This window comes from Eleutherodactylus coqui, chromosome 4 (assembly GCF_035609145.1).
Source record: "Eleutherodactylus coqui strain aEleCoq1 chromosome 4, aEleCoq1.hap1, whole genome shotgun sequence".
In the NCBI taxonomy this organism is placed as follows: domain Eukaryota; kingdom Metazoa; phylum Chordata; class Amphibia; order Anura; family Eleutherodactylidae; genus Eleutherodactylus; species Eleutherodactylus coqui.
This window is the reverse complement of record NC_089840.1, coordinates 117,663,797-117,689,305: the sequence shown is the minus strand read 5'-3', so window position 1 is coordinate 117,689,305 and position 25,509 is coordinate 117,663,797. Positions and strand designations below refer to the sequence as shown.

The 25,509-nt window shown below is 42.3% G+C and overlaps 1 protein-coding gene across 2 annotated transcripts in view; it reads left to right on the top strand.

The window, feature by feature from the left end:
• KCND3 (potassium voltage-gated channel subfamily D member 3) overlaps positions 1–25,509 on the top strand; it is a 412,167-nt gene that overhangs the window by 367,651 nt on the left and 19,007 nt on the right. Inside the window, exons 3-5 of one of the 2 annotated variants that reach the window (XM_066598662.1) lie at positions 11,493–11,594; positions 17,465–17,557; positions 24,866–24,922. In XM_066598662.1, the coding sequence (XP_066454759.1) occupies positions 11,493–11,594; positions 17,465–17,557; positions 24,866–24,922 (252 nt within the window). The remainder of the gene's footprint in view (positions 1–11,492; positions 11,595–17,464; positions 17,558–24,865; positions 24,923–25,509) is intronic. The other variant, XM_066598663.1, reaches the window with a different exon arrangement.

The following is a 25,509-nucleotide window of genomic DNA, read 5'->3' as shown; positions in this document are numbered from 1 at the left end:
AGGTCCTGCCAGGCAGTAGAGATATTTCTGCCAGCTTAGAGTGATGGTTGTAGCTGTTGTTAGCCTTACATTATTACCTGTAAATGCTGGCAGTTAGATGGCAGCATTTACATGTAATTATGTAAGGCTAAGAACATTAACCATGACGCTAACCCTCCACAGCCGGCAGAAATGTCAGCACTGTCTGCAGTGTGTGAGCTCAGTAATAGGCTGCATTTCTCCCATTGCTTGCCACCCGGCCACCCACCCGTAGCCTCACTGCTCTGTCGCTGCTTCCACCTCAGGACTCCGACCCGAGCGCAGGCAAACAGCTTTGTGCTGGCAGTCGGCCGCATGTGTGCTCCATTACCGGCACTCCCCTGCTGACACCTGCCAATGCAAAGGTTTGCCCTACCTGCTGGCCAGTGTGGGGCACCGCCAGGGAAGCGACTTTCAGTAGTGGATGAGCAGCTGCACCGCCGGCAGACGCTATATGGCTTTTGTAGCAGTCTTCAGTGTCCTTCCGGGGACCTGGTGCGGAGAAGAACTGCAGCCAATCAGGTACAGGGGCGTCACCTCCCTATTAATCTTGACTCTACCAGGAATCCCTAGTGGCGTCAAGATACAATAATACCAATGGAAGCCTTGTTGGACTCACTTATTTTATTTTAGAGTGTTTTTTCTTTTACAATTAGGTGTGGCAAATGTATAGACAAGAGCGCAGTCCATTAGTTCCAATGGTTATGAAAGTAGTGGTTATATCAAAGGCATATGGACCATCTTGGAGAGAGAGGAGTGAGCGCTGCTTTGTTGGAATGCATGGGAAGGGGGAAAGGGGGGTTTGCGCATGTGTATGTACTCTCTGTGCACAAAAAGTACAATGTTATGCGCAGACACGGGTGCAAATCAACCTCATCAATCTTGTGCATAGTGCAAATATGTTGCGCTTGGGAGAGTGTTTTTGAGCATATGCTCTTGTGAAGCCGCTCTAATTGACCGTGTGATTAACTACCCAATTCTGGAGGTTCTTTAACAAACCTGGTATAAAGTAAGGGTGTGTTTTCGCCCTTTACACATTTACATCCTATAATTTTTTTCCTTGCATGATTACTTTCATGGAAAGCACCTTTTTGCGTTTGTTTTTATACATGGCGACACTTATATAGTACCTCGCCATATTTTCTGCAAAAGTATTGAAAAATCAGTTGTGAAACTATCCGTTAGTATTAGATTGATGTTGAAAAATTAGTTTTGCATATAGTAATCAAACTTCTAGTTGAAGGGCGAACAAACGTGTCTGTAATAGATGAGCTGTAGCTATGGGAACCATTGTCTTCTATATGAGCTTGCACAATGGAAAAGTTAATGGACCTTAAAGGGAGAGAACTGAAGTGACCATTGATGTTCCTAAAGGTCTATTATAATATACAGATTGTATTCACTATAGGACTCAAAACACTGGAGAATGTCCTAGGTAATCTGCAAGAGCCGCTCCAGTACATTGCAAATGACCAAATTGGAAATAAAGCTGGTCACAAGGGAACAAAGGGGTAAACTGTCACATGGGAAGGAGGCTGCTCCTGTTGTGATGTGTGCAGTGTTTGGAATCAATTTATGTGTTCTTTGGGATCTCTGATGCACTATTATGTGAGGTCTTATTGGTATTAGCATTGGACACACCATGCATTGGTTCTGAATGTATTACCAATTTATAGTATGAGTGTCTGAGAGCGGGAAGAGAGTTCTTCTTCTGGGTTCCTGAGTGAGAGTACCAGCCACATGGGGGTACCTTCAACCCTCAGGGTGGAAACCTACTGGCGTTTTTTTCTATCTTGCGCTGCGAGAGCAAGTGAAAACTCTCGCCTCGCAGCGCAAGAGAAACGCTGGAAAAATCGCTGGAACATCGCCAGTGTTTACCAATGGGGCCAGCGGCAGCAGCGCTAGCCCCATTGAAAACATAAGAGAATACCACAGACTTCTGCCACAGCTGTCACAGCTGTGGCAGAAGTACAGCATGCTATCCCATTGCTTTCAATGGGATCAGCACTGCTGCCAATCCCATTGAAAGCAGTGCTTTCTCGCAGGGTCCCCAGTATAATTTTCGGGGAAGGGCTTGAAGTATAAGCCCTTCCCTGAAAATCATCATTAACTGGTTAAAAAAAAGAAAAAAATCTTTACTCACCTCTCTGCCACTCAGACATGCCCTCCGGCTGGCTCTTCGGCACTGCTGTCCAGCACTTTCAGCAGGCGGGGATTTAAAAGTCTTCCCCTCCTGAAAGGACTGTGCTGATTGGCTGAGCGCTCAGCCAATAGCAGCTAGTGCTTAGCTATTGGCTGAGCGCTCATCCAATTACAGATAGTGCTTAGCTATTCATTCATGAATAGCTAAAATAGTGCTATTCATACGGGCGGGCATGGAGGCTCTAGCACCTTGTAACGCCTCTAGCTTGGATGCAAGATGTGATTTGGGCAGGCATAGAGGCTCTAGTACCCTGTTGTACAGTCTCTAGTTTGGATACAAGATTTGATATGGATGGGCATGGAGGCTATAGTACCATGTTGTACTGCCTCTAGTTTAGATGCAGAATGTGATTCAGACAGGCATGGAGGCTCTAGTTGGGCCAAACTCTAGCTTGGATACAAGATTTGATATGGGCGGGCATGAAGGCTCTAGCACCTTGCTGTACCGCCTCTAGCTTGGATGCAAGATGTAATATGGGTGGGCATGGAGACTCTACTACCCTGTTGTACCATCTTTTGCTTGGATATAAGATTTGATATGGGTGGGCATGGAGGCTCTATACCGTGTTGTACTGTCTCTAGCTTGGATACAAGATGTGATACAGGCAGGCATGAAGACTCTAGTATCCTGTTGTACCACCTCTAGCTTGGATGTAAGATGTGATACGTGCGAGCATGAAGATATACTGGTTCCGTATGGTATCTTGCAGCATATTAGTCCACATTTGCTGTATATTAGCTTCTAGATTGTGCAAACTCATAGCCTGTTGGAGTTGGCATCCAGATGGTCCCATAGAGTTCTAATGATGACCAGGCAGCCACGAATGTGTGGCAATGTTCTTGAGGCATTCCTGTGACACCCTTGTGTATGCGGCTGAGCATTATCCTGCTGGAAAATGCCTCTTGGAAGCTACCATGAGAGGCAACACATGTGGCTGCAGGATGTCCTGAACATATCGCTGAGCTGTCATAGTCCCTTGTGCCACTACTAGAAGAGAAACACTGGGGCCCCCAGACCATCACACCAGCAGTGGGGCGGTGTGCTGCTCCACAGCAAAGGCAGGATTGAGGCGCTCACCTTTAGATCTCCAGACATGAACACATCTATTGTCAGCGCCCAAACTCTAGATTCGTCACTGAAGACAACCTAGTCCACTCCGTAGCAGTCCAGCTTCGTTCATGCCACCACTGCAAGCGGAGGTGACGATGGGTGGGTGTCAAAAGCAGTACACATAATGGCTGCTAGGAGATCAAATGTCCTTCAGTCAAGCACTTGAAAATGGTTCCAACAGACACAGGAGCCCATAATGATGGCACCACCTGTCTCTGCATGGTGAACAATGAAACAGTTGAAGCTGCTCATGCCTGTTGGATGATCAGATGATCCTCTCTACTGGTGGTCTGTCGAGGGCAACCTGAGCTGCCTTGTGTGCGTGTCCTCATCTATTCCCTGGTCCCAAGACCTCCTAACAGTCTGGTCAGAACAGCCCAGGTAGGGACTATTCGTCTATATGACGATCCAGCTTCTCACATCCCAAAAATGTGCCCCCTCAGTCTCTTTTAACAAGTTGAAATCTCTTCTCTGCATCGTTGAGGCGTCTAGTGGTCAAAAAGCTCTACACAAGCAGAAGAATAGGTCACTACACACAAGGAGCCTCTGAGAGCCTTTTATAGGCCATGGGGGAACCACTTTAAGGGCCTCAGGTGGCAAGACTGTTCATCTAATTACACCACAACTCTAATCATTCACATATCTGCCTGAGATGTAAAGGCCCATTTAGACACTGCTTTTATCACTCAAAATTCGCTCAAAAGACATCTCCTCATCATGAGACTGTCCTGGTCTTGCTGATTGGGACGCATCGAAGATTAATAGGGGTTGAAGTTATGGTGGATCCAGTCGAGCTTGGAGAGTTGGGCAAGGATGTCCTGGTTGCCCGGATGTTAGCTGTGTTCAGAGAAGGGAAAGTTTACGTACGGTGTGGTAATTTGGTGTATGAAGAGATCACCCTAGCCTCAGGAGCAGAACTCGCCTCAGTGAATGTGCATAAAGAATGTGCATAAAACATTGACTTTGGCTGTGTCCTCTTTTTTTAGAATTTTTTCTAGTAATCAATGCAATGGATAAATGCTAATGGCACAATACGCCTGTCAGATACCAAGCAGGGGCGTAACTATAGAGGGTGCAGGGGATGCGGTTGCACCCGGGCCCAGGAGCCTTAGGGGGCCCATAAGGCCTCTCTTCTCCATATAGGGAGCCCAGTACTATGAATAACGTATTATAGTTGGGGGCCCTGTTACAGGTTTTGCATTGGGGCCCAGAAGCTTCAAATTATGTCTCTGTGCAGTATGGTTTAGGTATGGGTACAGGTACAGATACAGATAGAGGGGGGGGCCCAGCTCACCTTTTGCATCAGGGCCCCTGAGCCTTTACTTACGCCCCTGATACTATGTATGAGTTTGGCACCTAAAAAAAAACTGAATAGATTTTAAAATTCTCTAATTAATTCATAAGTTAAATCGATGATTTTTGTAAATTCAGCTCACTGAACTTCATGGCAGTCTTTTCAGGCAAGAATAGTTAAGCACAGCATTTTAATCTGACTGCGAGAAAATATTTTTTCCACCTCGTTGTTTTTACATTTGAGTGATTTATTGTAGTCTACATATTAATATTTTTTTTGTTCTTGGTTCACCCACCGTTTTCTTGCATAAAATCTCACCACTGGTTATTACTCATGCTAAATTACTGTATACAACGCAGACAGCAATAGTAATCTGCTGCTCAATAGCAGCTCAATACGTTAACACGAGCCCCCCATGGGACGAGAAAACTATGACAGTGTAAAGGCTGAGCCCTGGATAGAAATGTAAATAGCCAGCAGCGAACAATGTCTGAACTAAGCACAGATTTCCCTGAACTCATCTGAGAGCGGGAGCGCTGTGCTTAATTAAGAATTTGCATTAAATACATAAAAGGAGAAGCCGATACATAATTCCTCCTATGGATTCATAGTAGCAAACATTCTCTGATCTCTATGAAATGTCCCACAGCTGTAAGTAGTTTAATAGAAGACAACTTAGTGGCAGAGCTGGAGCCGGATTTTACTCTTTTAGTTCTTGTTATATAAAATGATATCAAAGAAAATACATGAGCCCACAATGTTCCCCTTGGCCAATAGTGATCTTGGGAAGTACAGTTAGAAAATGACTGCTAATAGCTTCTACTTGCTCGGAGATTTGTGATTACGTCCAACAATTGTGCATTTATGGTTCGGTGTAGTATAGAACTTTAAATAATATCACACCAGGATGATCTTCGATGTTAATGGGGATTTGTGTTTTTTTAAATCTTTTTTTCCTATAATTTTGCACAGATTGATTCTTTAAAAACTTGGGGAACCAGTAAATTCCCTGAGCCACGGTAGGCCTCCATCTCTTTCATTGAGCTGTACATAGGATTTGCACATGTTGGATGAATGGGGTGCGCAAATTCCAGCTCGCTGCATTCTCCATGTACTTCAGATGAGACAGGGCCACACAGAAAATCAACCACCTTTTTATTAAAGTATATGGAGTACAGCGGTGAGGAATTTGTGAATGGGGATGGGGTAATATTTGCATGAGTTTTACTGGTGGGCCCAGTCCGACTCTGTGGTATCCCTTTGTAGAGTCATGGAAGGCACATGGAGCACAATATGCAGAGAATAGAACCCATTGATTTGTGTACCAAAGATCGCGATAAAAGTCTATGGGGTGTGCGCAAAAGTGCATGCAATGTGCAACGGGATGCACATTATGCTGCGCTATTCCATGAAAAAAAGAACACATCTGTAACTCATTAGGCTAAAAAGGCCTCATACATGGCGCAGATACGTTTCACTAGGGCATGTGCCAAAAAAAAGGATATGCCAGTGTGAAACCACCCTTAGGCTGGTTTCAAAAAAGTGTATTTTAGCACATCTGGAATACGGATCCCTATTACGGACGTGTTACAGGTGACATTACAACCATATGTTATCATTATTTCAAGAGTATTTGATCTGTTTTAGTTTCATTATATTTTCTAGCAGACAAATGCTAATTAGAGATGAGCGAGCATACTCGCTAAGGGCAATTGCTCGATCAAGCATAGTCCTTAGTGAGTATCTCCCCGCTCGATCAAGCATTGTCCTTAGCGAGTATCTCCCCGCTCGATCAAGCATTGTCCTTAGCGAGTATCTCCCCGCTCGATCAAGCATTGTCCTTAGCGAGTATCTCCCCGCTCAATCAAGCATTGTCCTTAGCGAGTATCTCCCCGCTCGATCAAGCATTGTCCTTAGCGAGTATCTCCCCGCTCAATCAAGCATTGTCCTTAGCGAGTATCTCCCCGCTCGATCAAGCATTGTCCTTAGCGAGTATCTCCCCGCTCGATCAAGCATTGTCCTTAGCGAGTATCTCCCCGCTCGATCAAGCATTGTCCTTAGCGAGTATCTCCCTGCTTGATCAAGCATTGTCCTTAGCGAGTATCTCCCCGCTCGATCAAGCATTGTCCTTAGCGAGTATCTCCCCGCTCGGCAGAGAAGTTTCGGGTGACAGGTGAGTTGCGGCAGTGAGCAGGAGGGAGCAGGGGCGAGAGAGGGAGAGAGATCTCTCCTCCGTTCCTCCCTGCTCTCCCCCGCCGCTCCCCGCCTGCCGCCGGCAGCCGAATCTTTGCTCCTGAGTGGGCAGGTACTCACTAAGGGCAATGCTCGATCGAGCAATTGCCCTTAGTGAGTATGCTCGCTCATCTCTAATGCTAATCTGTATGTGCGCAATAGAAAACAATCACAACATGGAGGCAAAAATGCAAAGAACAGGTCATAATGCATTTTTAAAAACTGGCTGTGAAAAATACGGCCATGTAAATAGATACATAGATTTATATTTGCTCTGTATTACGATCCGCAAAACACGGACCAAATAGAGAGCTAAAGCACACTTATCTGAAGGTAGCCTTACAGTCTGTATTGTGGAGATATTCTTGACTAGTAGAAGTGTTTTGAGAGTAGTATATCTCCATGATATAACATATAGATGAACATGGCACCATTTTTTCTTTGGCAAATCCTGTTTATACCCCAACCATCTGGAATCAGAAGCATACAGAGGCACTGTAGCGTCCATAGAAGTGTGTAGTGTCATAGTACAGTCATAAAACTTGCAGCATTTACAGAGGATGGTTTGTGCATAAGGCCTAAAGTTGGCTTAGAGTTGGCAGGGACCTCCCGAGTCATGACTTCCAATGAAGAACTCACCACCTCCTGTGGCAACCTGTTCGACTCATTGATCACCCTAACTGTTAGGAAGTTTTTTTCTAATATTTAATTTTTGTCTCCTCCCTTTCAGTTTCATCCCATATAGGTGGTATCATGTGGTCTTTTGACTAGTATTATATTCAGTCACCTTCAAAAGTAGTTCCAGATTATGGTCTTAGTCTAAAAGCAAAATTCTTCCCAAGAAGAACTGACTGGAACAATACAGAGGCATGGAGCAGCTTCTTCTTTGTATCAAGACAAGTAGATATCTTGACTTTTGGTATCATGGCTGATTGTAAAGCAATATAATTATCGTCACTATATAGAATCATAAATTCCTAGAATGGTACAGTTGGAAGCGACCTTTGGGGTCATCTGGCCCAACTCCCTGCTCAATGCAGGATCCCAGACAGATGTCTGTTCACTTTTTGTTTAAAGACTTCCATTGAAGGAGAATTCACCACCTCCCATGGCAACCTGATCCATTGTTTCTCAGACTTGTTCTCAAAGAGCAATCATCAGGTTCTTACTTGGCAGGATCGTATCTGAATTGTGAATACAATTGTAGTTGCCAATTTATATCTGTGAAATTCTCAAACTGTGAATTGAAAAAGTTGCCAGATTGAGAGGAATACAAGTGGCGAGTATTCATGAACCGCTCATTATTTTCCTCTATTGGAACAGTGACAGCGTGATATTTACCTCTACAATTACAACACTTTGCTTCCTTTTAAAAACCAAATGTAATTAACTAATAATAATTAGAGGGAGAGCAGCACAGTTCTGCATGAGCTCTCAGAAAGATTACCTTATAAAATGTGTCCAAATATAATTATGATAGGTTCTGTTTTCACGTATTTACCTTTTATGATTCAGAAGAATAGCAAAAAAATCTGGCTTCTCTTGATCAGGAATACAAGCGACAGAAAGGACTTGGAGCTTTTGATTAGGCAAATTACAAGTACTTGTCCACTATCTGCAATGAATGATCGCTGTTGAAAGGAAGCTGTGCTGTTTGATGCTTCTGATATTTCTTGCTTGATTCATTCTATCAGATACTGGGGAGTGCGCGGAATCTCAAGCACATCATCGCACCAACCACTTCTTTCATTCATTGCAGTACCATTTCTTTTAGTCAATGACAAAAAGACTTTTTACATACATTTTTTTAATTATTTCTTGCTGATATATGGCAAAGCCAACATATTCTGCAGCACTGCACACAAGTTGTAGTCATTCCCGAAAGTCCTTGTCCTCATTGGTGCTCACAGTTTTATTTCCCTATTTCAAACATACACAAGCCAAACAGCCAGTTTCATATTAAAGCAATGAGCCTATCAGTCTGATTCCAAAACTCAGTAAATGGCCTGGGGTGGCTTTAGGTCGCCTGCACACAAATGAGTCAGTTTTCACATGCGGGAGCCCGCAGCAGAATCCGTCTCTGACTGCAGCTGGCGATACTATGTACTGGTATTAGTGTAATATGTCTACACCAGGGTGTGCCCAGGCTGAGTTACAGGTAACACCCAGGTGATGCCCACAGCTCCCGATTGGCTGCGGTGTACACAGCTTGACTGAGCTGCAGAGAGCTCGCTACATCATAAGGATGCCGGTAACCGCTTAAATGCCGCAATCTATGTTAATAAAGGGTTTTCACAGACGGACAGAGCTCCCTCTGTTTTTCGTCATTGGACCCTTGCGATAATAAATCGTGGAGGCCCGACGGTTTGTCATGGCAATGAGATGCCAGATACAGGCTTCCTGCTTTGCCATTAGCCTCGACATTGACGAGCTCCGGCAATGGGAGAGACGGTTGTCAGTGATAGCCAGCCCCCCCGTGCATCAGCTTGGGGGTGCATTGGAGCAGTGACCCCTGCTATTAATCTCTTACATGCTGCGATCTATGTAGATTGTGGCCTGTAAAGTGCTCCCTCTGTAAGGTCATCGGACCCCCACGAGAAAAATAGGGCTGACGGGTCACCGTGGCAACAGAACACCAGATACAAGCGTCCTGCTTTGCAATCGCCTACGTCAAGCTATCTCTCTCTTGCCAGCTCAGTGAAGGCGTATGCGTCTTGGATTCAATTGGGAGCTGTGGCTGTGACCTGGGCGTTACCTCTAGCTCAGCCTGGTCACACCCACACTTCCAGTGTCAACATATTACACTAATACCCTATGTTTTCCTGTACTGTGGATGACCGTGGACACTTGCCTTCGGTCATGCGCAGTACAGGGTTTTTTTTTCTTATTTTCCAAATTTTCCCATTGCTAGGTGATGATGCGGGTACCCGAAGCCTATCCGCAATGGGCCGCGGTTCAGACAGCTTTCATTGACTTCAATGAAAGCCATCCCCGCAGAGTCTGCACAAAAATAGAACATGCTGCGATTTTAAATCTGCTCTGAGTGGACATGTGAATGAGCGGGTGATGATCGCTGATTCCGCAATTCAAATCCGGACATGTAAAGCCGACCTTAGACAGGACAACTATCATCTGAATAGCTGCTTTATATAGTTGCTTAGGTGCGTGTGGGTTTGAAAAAAAAACAGCATGAGTCCTATCTTTTCTATCACGTAGTATTAACGCTCAAGAATCCTAATAGTGGAAACAAAACCGCTGAAATCAATGGTTTTGTTTCCTCCCATCATGCGGGCGTGATTTTTACGCCCACTTAACGGTCTAAAACACACCCATCTGTTTAAACCCTAAAGCAGACAAGTGATAGTTTGCGGCTTACACACAGAGCAATTGTTCACTTGCTCAATTTCATCATAGCTGGGAATATTTACAATGGGGTGGAATATGATTATTAACTAGTTAGAGATCATGAGTTTTGGGATTTGTTTTTGGTGAGCCTGTATTTGAAATTCTGACCCCTCTCCAGCACACGTTCATTGGTTGCCAATTGACTGAATGCATTTAGATTTGTGTAAGCAAGTCTTCAAGTGAGCACTTGACCTGCTCCTGCGGGAGACTACAGCACTGAGTGTTTCGGCAAAGGCTAAACCAATAGTTGCCCTTGTAAAGCCACTCTTAGTCACAATGGTTGTAATATATTTAAGGTGGTGTTCTACGCAAAAAGCACTACGATTGTCACAGTCAGCCCAAAATACTGCAGTCTAACATTGTTCACACCACAGACTTGGCTCGCGGTTCTGGAGGACATTACACTGGAGATTTAGGCCTCATGTCCAGGGGCAAAAGAAGAATTAAAATCCGCCCCATAGGGATGCATTGACCACCCGCGGGTAGATAAATACCCGCGGATGGTCAATAAAAGTGATTTTAAAAAAAATGGAGCATGAAAAAATCTGGACCATGCTCCATTTGCGTGTGGGTCTCCCGCGGGGACGGCTCCCGCGGGCTTCTATTGAAGCCTATGGAAGCCGTCCGGATCCGCAGGAGACAAAAATCAGATTTTACTCACCCGCTCCTTGTCTTCTCTTCGCCGCGGCGCCATCTTTCCTCAGTCGCGGCCGGATCATTTTGCTTCGGGCCGGCGCATGCGCGGGGCACGTCACCGACGTCATCCTGCGCATCCGCCGGGCCGAAGAAAGAAGATCCGGCCGCGACGCAGAGAAGATGACGCCGCAGCGAAGGAAGGATCTGGAGCGTGCGGGAGGTCAGTTAATTCTGATTTATTCTTCTTTTCAGCGCTCATGTCCGCGGGGCAGGAGGGACCCGCTGCAGATTCTCCATGGAGAATCCGTAGCGAGCCTGATTTTCCCCGTGGACATGAGGCCTTAGAATTTCAGTTGGCGCAAAATGTAAAAACAAATAAATACCATAGTCATTGTTACAGCTGCTGATAGCGGCTTCCACATCAATTTATTCTTTCAGAAATATTTCATGGTTTGCGACTTTTTGAAATCCTAATTCTTGTTGATACTTTTACAACTCCAACAATGTTTGTAAGAAAATGTGATGCTTTTGTGATTTATACAGCTTAGAGGAACCTGTAATATGATGGTGACAATACTTTTTTTTCTTCCATAGAAAGCTAGACTTGCCAGGATAAAGGTGGCCAAGACCGGAACTTCATCTGCCTACCTGCACAGTAAAAGAAATGGCTTATTGAATGAGGCACTGGAAATGGCGGTATGTACGGTACCTTGTTCTTTTAGGGCCTATCTCCTTGACATAGTTAAATGACAGTACATGTAGTTGATATATCTCAGGGCTCCCATTTATAAATAGACCATTTGGGTATTCAGTGCCATTTTAAACTTAAAGGTATTAATTGTAAACTATTGATGGCCTATGCTTGGGGTAGGTGATGAATAGTAGATGAGAGTTTGCCAGTTTGGACCCCTCCACCAATCAACTGTTCTTTCGGTCTGTGTGCTCATCGACTAAAGGCCCATTTAGACACAATGATTATCGCTCAAAAGCCGTCTTTTGATCGATAATCGTTGTGTGTAACTGCACTTACGTCTTGCAGTTTTCATTATGCCGTCGCTCATCGTTGTCTTTCAGCGTGCTGATAGACAATGATGAGTCTTATCAGGGATTCACAGCGGGGATACATTGTTTCAGCTGTATCCCGCTCCCTGATAATGGGTCGAGTATGAAGAACAGAGCGGTCCAGCTCTGTTCTTTATACCTGGCACGGAGCACTCGGCTGTATAACAGCCGGGCGCTCTGTGCAGAAAACATCTGGATGCAGAAGACTAGCGGGGACACCCCGCTTGTCTTTTTTACCATCCTCTGCTCCGAGCGCTCGGCTGTTTAACAGCTGGACGCTTGGAGTGGAGAACAGCTGTATGCAGAAGACAAGCGGGGACAGCCCGCTTGTTTTCTGCAACCTCCGCTCCAAGCGCCGGACTGTATAACAGCTGGGCGCTTGGAGCAGGGAAACAGCTGTATGCAGAAGACAAGCGGGGACACCCCGCTTGTCTTCTGCATCCTCCGCTCCTAGTGCCGGGCTGTATAACAGCCGGGCGCTCGGAGCGGGGGAACAGCTGGATGCAGAAGACAAGTGGGAACACCCTGCTTGTCTTCTGCATCCTCTGCTGGTAGCGCAAGGTGATCACTCATCTTGAGCGATCATCTTGCGCTGTAAATGATACAGCGATGATCGCTCAAAAGTCACTTGAGCGACATCTTTAGAGCGTTTATCGTTGCGTCTGAACCAGCCTAAGGGCGAGCACCCACTGGCGTTTTTTTACCTGCGTTTTGCGTTTTGCGTTTTGCGTTTTTCCTGCACAGGCATAGAGATAACATGTGTTCCTGTCCACTGGCGTTTTTTTTGCATTGCGTTTGCGTTTTTAACATAGGAACTGTCAGTTGCATATGTGTCCTTATTTTTCTCCATGGAAATTAATGGCAAAGCAGCGAAAACGCCGCGAAAACGCCGCGAAAAACGCGCGGAAAAAACGCGGGACACGCGGCGAAAACGCTGCGTTTTTTTCCCGCGGGAAACGCAAACGCCAGTGGGTGCTCGCCCTTAAGCTGATAGGAAGCAGACAGCTCTGTTACAACTGCAGTGGCCAGGCTTAGTATTACAGGCAATGTTCCCATTAAAGTAAATGGCCTGCAATACCAAGCCTGACCACTGCAGCAGGTATGGAGCTGTCTGCTTGCTTCAGAAATCAGCTCACTGCACAAGTGCATCGGCCTGGCACACTGCAAATCAGGGAAGATCTTGAGTGGTAAACCCCCGCTGATCTATTATTGATTGCCAATCCTGTCGATAGAGCATCAATAAGATACAACTGAACAACCCCTGTAATGGGTAATGTTGCCTCACCAAGAGCAAAGAGACAGGCAATGGTTTTGCTCTAGCTAACCTGTAGGAAAGATTAGTCATTCCAGCATTCTTGTATTCCAGGCACGTCTGCTACCCACTAATTAACTTTTAATGGCATCTTGTAAAGGTACACAATCTCAGGTTTACCATTGCATGTCAATAGTCACTGTGTGCACTATAGTTTTTTATTTCGTTCCCGACATCTCTTCAGTGACATTACCTGGATATTTGCCAATACTAACAGAGTCGAAGCTAAGTTTTCCTTCACCCGTGGCAAAGATTCAGTTTGCTGTCCTAGACCTGTAACTAAGTACACTATTCCAGATCAAGCGGCTTGTTGGCACTTTCCCAGCTCTGCACACATCCAAACCGTAGCCAGATATTCACAAACGTGTACAGACACTTGTCATGTTATCACATTTATTTTTACATTGCGACATGAACATCTAATTAAAATTAATTGGACACAATAAGCCACACTAAATAGGGCAACTTACCGAAGTGCCGAAACTTGGAGTAAAGAACTGGCATAAGGCACAGCTTGTTAAAGGAGAATGACGAACTATGCAAACAATACTCCTTAGTGTGCGGGGATTAGAGATGTGGGTGTTTAATTTGGGGTTTGCAGTAGATATGCAATAGGACTACAGTCTTTAACAACAGCATGGCTCTTCACATTTCATCCATCTTTAAACATGAGACCAGATCCCATCACCGGAGAGCGCCGCATGTCTTTCCAACTATATCGCCAAACAATCTGAGGTTTAATTTAAAATCTATCTAGTGAGTACAAGAACATAAACTCCGTAATGGACCCCTTAGGACAGTTTAGTGTAGATTATTAAGAAAACTAAGTTTTCTTCCACTGCTATGGGATGTCCAATAATGGCAATGCATCGACCCCCAGGCTGTCGTTCTCATCTTGGATCCAACGCCCCAGAGAGTCTTTTTTTTTTTTTTCAAACAGCTGAAACTATATTGTTTTTAAAGAAAGAGGGTTAAAAAAAAGTCTCCATTAGTTCTGACATTCTCAATAGTCTTCTGTGCAATATGCAGACTTCAAATATATTACTGTCTTTAAACTAACTTACAATCTACAGCTTTATCATCCATTTCAGGTAAGAGCAAAGAGAGCCAACATATGGCCAGCAAAGGTATTAGAGTACAATGGTCAAAATTACACGCAAGCAATGGAGACAGGATGTGAAATATAACTTTTACTAGTAATTAGAGATGAGCGAGTATACTCGGTAAAGGCAATTGCTTGAGCGAGCATTGCCCTTAGCGAGTACCTGCCCGCTCGGGACGAAAGGTTCGGGTGCCGGCGTGGGGGAGCGGTGAGTAGCGGTAGTCAGCAGGAGGGAGTGGGGGGAAGAGAGGGAGAGATCTCCCCTCCGTTCCTCCCCGCTCTCCCCCACAGCTCCCTGCCCGCCGCCGGCACCCGAACCTTTCGTCTCGAGCGGGCAGGTACTCGCTAAAGGCAATGCTCGCTCGAACAATTGCCTTTAGCGAGTATACTCGCTCATCTCTACTAGTAATCAAAAATCTGAATGTTAAAGATTAACAGTCCTCGGGAAACTTTCTACAGATGAATAATGCTTATAGTTTTCAGGTTAAGGCTACAGGGTTAAGTCACAAGTGATGCCATTCTTAATGTTATTCTTTTATTTCCAATGTTCATATAGCACTAATATATACTAAATGGACAAAGGTATGTGGACATCCTTCCTATGAGGGTGCATTCACACGGGTGAGTTTCACGTCCGATAGCGATGTGAACAGATCTCACCCGCGGTAAAACACATTGATTTCAATGTGTTTATTCACATGAGCAATTTTTCTCTCACAGTAATGCTGTGAGATTGAAAAATCGCTGCATATACTATTGTTTGGTGATTCCTCATAAGTAATCGCCCATTATTTCCTATTGGATCTTTAAAAGAAATTGCTGCTTATTGATGATGGTCATGTGGTGCAGGATCCAATTAAACTGCTGCCCATAGGCAAGGATGATTACATTTGGTGACATCAGCAAGGCGCCTTGGCTGCGGATTGGCTGCACACTGACCACTGCAGCAGGCATTATGGGAAATTTGATCTTCCTGTGATTTCACCAAAAATCAGTTCGATTTGAGACACTTTTATCAACCAGCCTATCAAAATGAGGAAGACTGCTCATGATGTGCTATCATACTCTGAATCTACTACGCCAACTGACCCAGAAATTCCCAACCTATGTTAGCATTGTTACAGCCTTGGTTAGCCCTTACATTTTTTGGTGATCACTTATAAAATGCTCTTAGTGCCAGTCTTTAACCCCATTTTACATGTTCATTAGATTCCCTTTTAGTTTTGTTACCTGTTCGCCCCTTGTGCAGTTTCCTGAAACTACTTGCCAGGTTGTTCCTTCTTTTACTTTCAGTGCAAAGAATGTTTAATTGCCATTGGTGGTGTGTGGCCTTTCCATTAATACTACATTTTCATAAATGGCTAGAAGTTGTCCATTGTATCAAATACATGACTGTTCTCTTAGATATTCAATTAGATACACTTACCACAATATGGCAGCCGTGGGATACTTAGTGTTTCTTGATCAATGACAAGAATATCTGAAAGTATATTCACTTTTACAAAGTGCCTCCTTCGATAGAGACTCTTTCTTTTCCCTTTCCTTTATTTCTCTTCTCCCCCCCAAACCTTTCCTCTTATTGCTTCCAATACATTGTTTGTACCGATTGTGCAGGGCTTTTAAAATTCTAAGCTTTGGTCAAGATAATACCTATATAGGCTATAAATAAATATAGATAACACAGGATCACACCATTAAGAGGGTTATGCAGTCATTCTCTCCAATCCAGGCTGACATCTGGCATGGAAAGGGGCTGCTGCATGTTGGATGGGACAGTTGCTGAAGCAGCCATCCAGTGCATGTTTCCTATTAATTAGACTATTAATTAGAATAAATCATGTATCTTATACTTTCTGGGTGTCACATGGTTCCACAGCAACTGTCACGCTCCTTGCTTGACTTGACATAGAGGTGGCCTTTTTTTAACAATAGGTGATGGTCCCAACTCACCTCCTCTGTGTCTGTACAGTGACTTCTGCATATGGAACCAATGGGCACTGTTGCCAATACTATATGGGGGGTGTAGCAAGACGGGTCTCTAGAGTCAACCAGCACAAAACAAAACCAAAAGATCCCAAAAATTTGAAATATACATTAATACAGCATTGTTATTGAGAAACATATGAAAAAAAAGAAACCACACAAAGTTGATATTAAAACACTTAAAAGCGAAAAATCACTCAGATCAATATCACAAATAAGTGACATAAGATCCAAAAAAAGAGCCAATAAATTTACCAAGCGCAATAACACTCCCCAATATACCATAACTCAACATCAATTATAATAACCGAACTACAGGTCAAAGCTAAAATGGCCAAAACCAAAAATAAAGTGTGATCTCAAAAATAAGACTACCCAAGACAAAAACATCAAAGGATGTGATATGATGGCATTAATCAAAGTTCCCAAGCAAAGGAGATGTTACAGAAATGCAAGCTGAATTACCAATTAATAGCCCAATGTGAAGAAAGAAACATCTCCTCGCTTCTCACTCCGTCAATGAGTCCTGAAGTTTTCTCTTATGTTCAGTAGGCTTCTGAAATGCATCACAGTAGATCTGCTCTTGTTGCAGCTCAGTTAAAATGGCTGCCCCCATAATCAGGTAAAGAAAAATAATTATACAATGTGTTTTTGGTATAGGTTTTTTTAATTAGCAATTAAAACAAACAATACAATTGCCCCTTTAAGAATTCCATAACAGTATAAGTAATATTTATACCGTAGAGTTATAATATTATGGAGGAAGTACCAATGAAGCAAGCCTGAAATATCACTATTACCTATGACCAATCCAAATAATTCAACCCGAAACAAATGTTGCCACAACAAAAGGCAATGTACGGCGATCTACTCATATATGTTCAGCCCTACAAAATGCATCCTACCTGCATTGTATTTCTAACAGGGAAACGTTAGAAGGAAGCAGTTAGGAGGGATTAGGAGGAAGGATTATTATGTATATTCCTCTGAAAAGTAACCTGTAGCTGGACAATCCACTTTACAAGTCACAACTCGGAACCACTCTGATCCCTTATTTCACAGTGGGCCTTATTAAATGTATTAATGCTAAGCTCTGTCGCTGTTTAGGGTTCCACAGAAGAAGAGCCGCACATTGGAAAATCAGCTTCCCTGATAGAAAGTCAACACCACCACCTGCTGCATTGCCTGGAAAAGACAACTGTAAGTACAACTCTGGCCGATATCACAATATGCTACATGTATTTCTCATACCCTATACTATCTTTTGCCTTGCATTCAGTACAATGCATGCAGATAGTTAAGATCCTCTTAGACCTACATAGCTTTTCAATGACACCTTGAGATGTTTCGATTTGCTTAGGTTAAGTTTTGGAAAATAACGTCATTGTAATTTTTGGTGAAGCTTTCGAGCCAAGGCCAGATGTTGATTCGAAGGCAATGGAAAATATAGAGGAAGGACTTCTCCTTCTTGATGGATGCAATTTTGGCTTAAAAAACTACATTCCAAACTGCATCTAGGGCTACTTTTTCCAAATTTTCTATGACTTAAAGGTAAACTTACTGCAATATCTTAACTTTGTAGACAAAAGAAACAAATTCAGCTCCATTACATCGGTGTGTTTTGAACACAACCAAGATACATTAGTTTGGCTGCAGGGTAATCAATACAATTATGTCTGGAGAATTCCAAAGGAAATAGTCATGATAAATAGCTGTGTTAGAGGAAGCTCGGAAGATGCTCAATAAGTTGGGATTTACTTGCCCAAGTTTACATTTTCTTACTAGAATTCAAGTGTTTGAATCTTAGGGCTTTAAAGCAGTGTTACCCTCATTTTTTGCACTGTGCACTAGTATAGGTATTTTTCCGACACGTACCACATAGAATTTGACAATATCACTGTTTTATTATCCAGACCTTTAGTCGGTGAAGCTGGGGTGGGGTCTCTCTCATGGTACAGTATTATATATATGACTTCAAAGGTTAAGAAAGTTTTTAATTATTGGCTTCAAATATTCCAAGATAGGAAACATGCCAATAGAAGCAGGTTAGAATATTCTTTTGAAGATCAATTATCTAAAAACTCATTCTACTATTTAATTTATGATTCCCTTTTCACAAATGGAGTAAAAAATCTTAAGCGAATTCTAGGCATGGATGTCTAATCTGTTGTGGATTTTGGGTGTGCTTTTTGTTCATTGCAATGGAATGGGTGAAAGCCATGGCAAAATCCACAAACCAAATCTGCTCATGTTGATATGTGTAGGTTTTCCAAGTTAGTCCCATTAGTCCTGGTAGTTCATTACCCTAAGGCCAGTTCTAGAGAGCTTATTGTAACTTATCCATAACACAGATGTGAAATACGGACATGCTATAGATAACGTTACATCAGTATATCAACAGTATTTGATCTGTATTTGCTTCCATATTAATTGTTATTGGTTTGATTTTCTACTGAGCAAAAGCAAATAGTGATCAGTATTTGCCCAACAGAAAATAATCCCAATACGGAGGCAAAAATAGACAAAAAGTGGTCATGTCGCAGTTTTAAAAAGCCGGCATGAAAAACACTGCCCTGTGAATAGATATATAGATTAGCTCTGTATGGTAGTCTGCGAAACATAGACCAAACATGGAGTTAAAATATGCTCACATGAAAGTGGCTTAAGAGTTAGGCCGGCTTCACACGGGTGTATTTGCGCACCCAAAATGCAGAGAAAAGAACCCTTTGATTTCAATATTTTGTGCACGGATTTCGTCCGTGCCAAAAAAATAGAACATGTTCTATTTTTCTGCGTATTTGCTCACCAATAGTCCCTATAGAAGTCAATGGGGGATGGCAAATCCGTGCAGAATACGCAAGGAGATTTGTTAAATACTGCTGGAAAAAGAGCACATCTGGAACTCATGAGGATTATTTAGCCATTTCAATTAGTGCATTTTTGTGTGCAGCACGCAAATGAATACAGCTTTTGGGGGCAAAAAGTACAGTAAGATATGCCGATGTGTGTGCAAAAAGGCAACGTTCAGTGCATAAATACGCAGCACCCAGGAGCGCACAAATACACATATGCCCATGTGAGGCTGGCCTAAGGCCCCCTTCACACGAACGTATGCGCATTTGCGTGCGCCTGAGCTTAGCGTGTCTTGCGGAATGAACTATACAGCATATTTTACTGTATTTTTGCACCTGCTAGTCATGTAAAAAAAATACTCACCAATTGAAATAGCTAATTAGTCTCAGTTTTTTTTCCTGTGCAATTACACAGTATTTAACACATCTCCTAGCATATTGCCTCTCCAATAACTTCTATAGAGTCTTTTGGTGCGCAAATGCGTAGGAAAATAGAGCATGCTGCAGTTTTTTTGGCATGACCGAAATGCGTAGAAAAAATACAGTGAACGAACCTATTGAAATCTATGGGTTCTATTCTCCTATAGAATCCCATGTGTATTGTCCATATTTTGCGTGCACAAATATGCCTGTGTGAATGGGGCCTCAGCGTTACACTTGCACAAGCAGTACAGCCAGATTGAGGGAGCAATGATAAGCAACAGAGAACTGTATATAAACACACAGAGACAGTGCATTTGTGGACTACGTACAGATTGCACTCAACTGGACATCTACAGCCAGATTTTGATTTCTAACATACATCTTCCTGACTACAAACAAACCCTGCGTTTAGTCTGATCCTGGTTTCATCTGCCTTCTCTTCTACTCTCTGTAAGTTAGTGGACAGAATGAGTGGAGTATGGCTGCTTTCACATCTGTGGCGGGGATTCCATTGACAGTACCACGGCCAGCGCACCACGACAAGGCGCACCTGTATATTCTGCATTCTGTACTAAAGAAGTCATAGATTGCTAAAAGCCCATATTAAGCCTCTTCTGATATTATACAGAGGCGCAATTTTTTTTTTTGGTCAAGGGTTTATTCAAAACCTATGACTACAAGAAAAACACCCAGTGAAACCAAGTAATCTTGTAGATTTGATACCTTTTAATGGCTAACAAAAAGACATGATGTTATAACGAGCTTTCAAACCTATTTAGGGTTTTTCTTCAGGCTTGCTAGCCTTGTGAGCTTGTGAACCTACTTAGGGTTCTTCTTCAGGCTATCAAGCCTGAAGAAAAACCCTATGTAGGTTTGAAAGCTCGTTATAACATCATGTCTTTTTGTTAGCCATTAAAAGGTATCATATCTACAAGATTACTTGGTTTCTCTTGCTGAGAACAACCACATTTTGCTCTACTGGCTAACATGGCACAAAACTTTTTTCTCATAACAGCCAGTATGATAGAGGTTTTCCCTATAGAAGCGTTGCTTATAGAGGAGAATACCATGCTTCACAGAGGCACCATGCAACAGTATGATAATATGTAATTGTATGGGCTAAATATGCCATCCCAGGGCTCCAAACACTCAGCTTTGACGTGTACACAGACTTCTTCTTGATTGGTTACCTCCACTAATCAAATATCGATGGCCTAATCAAAATTAAAGTCGTTAAACACCCTCATAATATTCATGCTATTCGGGGTATATTGATAGCCAGGATAGCATATTCTAAAGAACATATTGTATACAGAAAACCAATAAAAAGTTGATGTCTGTTGTAAGCTCCCCCCAACTGTCACCACCAGGAGATAATTAGGGTTTTGTGAGAACGAATCAGCAGATTTTTCTTTATTAAAAACCCATTTGAGGGCATTGGCTCTCTGGCTCTAGCATGAATGCAATACTGCACAATGTCCTCATGAAAGAAATCAAATAAACATAAAATTGTCTTGGACATGGAACAATGTTTGTTTTTGCTCTTTCATTAAGTCAAGATTGCTTTATGCAGCGCACCGCGAGATGTTCTCAGACTCTTTTCATACTGCAAATTACAAAAAGTTAGGACAATTCATTGCTGCCAAATTGGAATACTGTACTGGATATCATTTCTTTCAGTCAGCAAAGAGTCTTCTGACACAGTTCCCTAGAAGCAAAGTTCCTACTAGAAAAGAAGTATCAATATCATCAGCACATTTTCTTCCAGTGATATATATATATATATATATATATATAAGGCCAGAATTATACTGTATATAAAGACCATTGCTTTAAAAATATACGACCAATAAACATCTGCTGTCAGCACCAGATTTTTAGCTCTAATCCAGTTGCCAACTGTATGTATTCTGAAGCAACTTAAATAAAGTTGTTCCATAGTCTTGATAAATATAGTAGGTATGGATTGACCATTCCTCTCTTCAGCCCAAGGGCTGGTGACTAGCTTCTTAGGTACAAAGACTTATTCCCATAGTAACATAGTATGTAAGGCCAAAAAAAGTCCACCCAGTTCAGCCTATTCCCTCCCCCCCCCCCCATGTTGATCCAGAGGAAGGCAAAAAAAAAACCTTCAATGAAGTAAAAGACAATTAAAGGGGAAATAAATTCCATCCTGGCTGCAATCGGGCAATTGGTCCAATCCCTGGATCTCCAACCCTTCTGAAATTATTAGTCATTATAACATGTAATATTGTGAGGCTCAGGAAAGGCGCCCAGGCCCCTCTTATAGATGTTAATGACATATCTATAGGATACGCTCTAAATGTCTGATACAGACCTGGGATGAGTTGGCAGGGCATGTGTTCCAGATTAGGTGCCAGTGCTGACACCAAAAAAAAGTCACTCTGCCTTGGATAATATATGTATACACAGGGCTGGGACAGCAAAATGAATTGTTGCCCCAGGTAATTGAAAGTTTGGCTATAAATCTGTCCTCTTATATCACAATGGGGGGCGGGGCTATGTGCTCTGTTGTGCCATTGGGAAGAAGCAGGAGTGAATCAACTTCACTCTCCATTATCCATCTATGAATTATCTATTATAATTAAAAGTGTTAACCCAATAATGGCTGTTAAGGGGAACATGATCTTCATTGCCCAGGGGGTCCAGACTACTCTAAGCCTGCTGCTGGTATCAGTACATGCACATCAGCACATAGGCTTAGCTGATAGGACTAAAAGGTGACAGAGTCTCTTTAACAATAACTTTCTTGAAATCCATTCAGATCAGTAACTTTTTTATGCAACTACGGTATTGCAGTTTTTCTTTTCGCAAATTATGATTTCACCTGAAAAATCTGTTTTCCCTTTTTTGTTTGGGGGTTGAAATGATATGTTAGACATGAAAAACACTCGTATCAATATTAATTCTTTTCAGCTAGGATAGGAGTGGCCAACTACTGTACCATAGGAGTGGACCAAGGCTCTGACACAATTTGGGGCCTCAAAGTTCCAGCTGGAGACAGCCGCCTCATTTGGAGCTGACTTTTTAGGCAGTCTCTTGCCAGTAGGGTTTATTTCCCAATAGTTGATGAGTCCATAGAATAATTTCCGATATTGAGCCCAGTGAATACTATTCTAACACTGGACACTGATGGCTACAAATAGGTAATAAAAAAAATTATATATACAGAATGATTAAGGCCCTAAGCATTTAGATGATCTGCACATTTCAAAAGTAGGCTAATTTCTATTGATAAGGAAGTGCCTATTCTCTCAGTTAAGCCATTATTAAAGGGGACTTACTGTATCTACTCTCCAGACAGGTTTCTTTTAGTAGGTGGTATTCCCAACAAAATAACAATGCTGGAGCTACTTTTCCTAGAACTGTTTTGCCATCTTTCTGTTATTCCTACTGAAAAAGTCTAAATGAACTGTCAACTGGGTGTTACCATTCTCCCTACACACTATGCACTGATTGGATAATGTTAGAATATAAAGGGATACTCCCCCAACTGTTAACACCCAGTTGTCAATTTTTTTTATAGAAGCAATAACAGAGAAGCTGTAAAATGCAGAGTTTTAGGAAACAATGCTCCAAAATTGTTAAATTATGGGGAATACAATTATTTACTAAAACAGACATATCAGGATAGCGGACAGCTCCTCTTTAATATAATTTGCTCATGCTGAACATCCGCATCATCTTTGCTCATTATTATCTGTACCGAATTTAACAACGTGAATTTGATGAGCACATTTGCTGACGTCTATATGTGCATATTTTTATATATCCACGTTACTCCAGTATATGGCATTGGCTGTCGATGCTATATAGATGCTCCGTCTTGTTAAAATGTTCTTTTCAATGTTTGCTTAGAAATGACTATACTGGAATGAGTCTGCCTGTTTATCCAAAAATTAATTTTTTGTTTTCTACTTTGTTTTTGCTTTCTCATTAAACTATTTTCTTGCCAGAATGCTACTGAATTGGCTATGTGATATTTGCTACAAATTGGCTCACTGCTGGTTTGAGATTTGCCTACTGAGAAGAAACAAAATATCTGTTTAGACTGCTAAAAATTGGCAGTGCAGGAAAGTGCAGAAGTGATGAAGTTAATTATAAGATGTACATGTTAGGAGCTTCTCACAAACTACCCAATGAAAGATATATTAGTAAACTTATATTTCATTAATTTGTCAAAGTTGTCCACGTAACTATTTTTCTAGTGCTAACTAACTCTGATATTAACCCAAAAGGGGTAAAAAACATTTAGTTACCCAAAGTTATAAGCAGAGGCTGCAACTGGTGGGAGTCTTCGCACTTGCTCAGCTTCACAATGCTTTCTTCTTCTGAACCAAGAGCTAGGAAAATTTGATTTAAAGCATACCTGACTTTTTCAAGGATAAGTGGCCATGTGTGTATATATGTAACCCTATTTATTGTCCTTATAGGACATGCATATGGCATTTTTTATTAGTTTTCCCCTCTGCTTGTTCCGTTCTCTAATTTTCAGTTGTTCCTGAGCTAGTGGGGAGAGACAAGCTGCTATAAGGCTTTTTATACACTGCACACATAGGAGAACAGGATATCGTATTTTCTGTTTCCCTGTAGCACAGCCTCACAAGTAACAGCATCATGGAGGACATTATACAGACTTATTAAAGACTTGTTTTGCAGTAGGGATCACTTAATGGCTCTATTATTTGAACTAATATAATGTTTGTGTCAATGGCAATTCTTTCCTTTTGTGCGGGAAGAAAATCTCAAGCCAGAAGTGAGGCAGTTGTTAAGCCAATCATTAAAATTATCATCTGTGAATGCAAAATAATTGAGAATAGTAATATATTGTTTTGGGGTACAAAGGCGCATCTTTATTGTCACAAGAGTTTTCTTCTCATATAGTCACACCTACAGTTCATCGGAACAAGGGCTACTCGGAACAACTGTTGTCCTAAAGATATGGAAGTCATGTCACCAGGCTATAATCTAGTTTTGCACCCATATATAATATATATTATAGAGCTACTATTTTTGTATATTTTTCTCTACTGGCGTATTAAAGACTCCATGCTAGATAACATTTACAAATCAACAAACTTGTGACATTGAAGCAGCTTCTTGTCCTTTAAAACCCAGCATGTGCAATATGGAATGTTGGAGCTGAGAAATGGAATGCTGGAATGTACAATCAATTTGTGTTCTTATCTTCTGTTGGCATGTTGTCCTATAGGGATTGTCCTATCTTGTGGATGATCCCCTGTTATCTGTACGAACTTCCACTTTCAAGGTATTACATTTTCTTTTTCAATTCATGTTTTTCAATTGAGAATGGGCAAGTTCGCAGGTTTTAAATTCAATTGTAAAAAAAAATAAGTTTCCCATAAAATGTATTATAGGATCTATTTGCAGGTACGCCATCAGGAATTTATGGGCCCCACACATCAAAAGAATCTGGGTTCTTAGGCCCCCCATTAACAGGGTGGTGGGGAGAATGAAGATCTTTGGCAGAGTCTCTAGAGTATGACACAAGGTGACAGGAACCCTGATTGGAGGGAAGGGGGAAGACAATAAGGCAGGATTTTCATTGGACATATGTGAGGGGGTCTCAAAGTGTCACGGTTCCATTGAAAGACAAAAGGGTAGATGGCAAAGAAAGTGGCAAGGGCAAGAGGAATGGTAGGAGTTGTGGTTTGTCGGTCGCAACGACATCGTGGCACATTGGCCATGATGCAGGGACAGACCAGTCCCTCTGTCACTGTGCAGGACACTGGATGACACATGTTGTGCGGGGGCTGGGGGCTGCTATGTATGTGTATGCTCCATGCTGGTATTCTTCCTGTGAATCCTATTACTGAGAAAGGGTTTTGGGTGTGG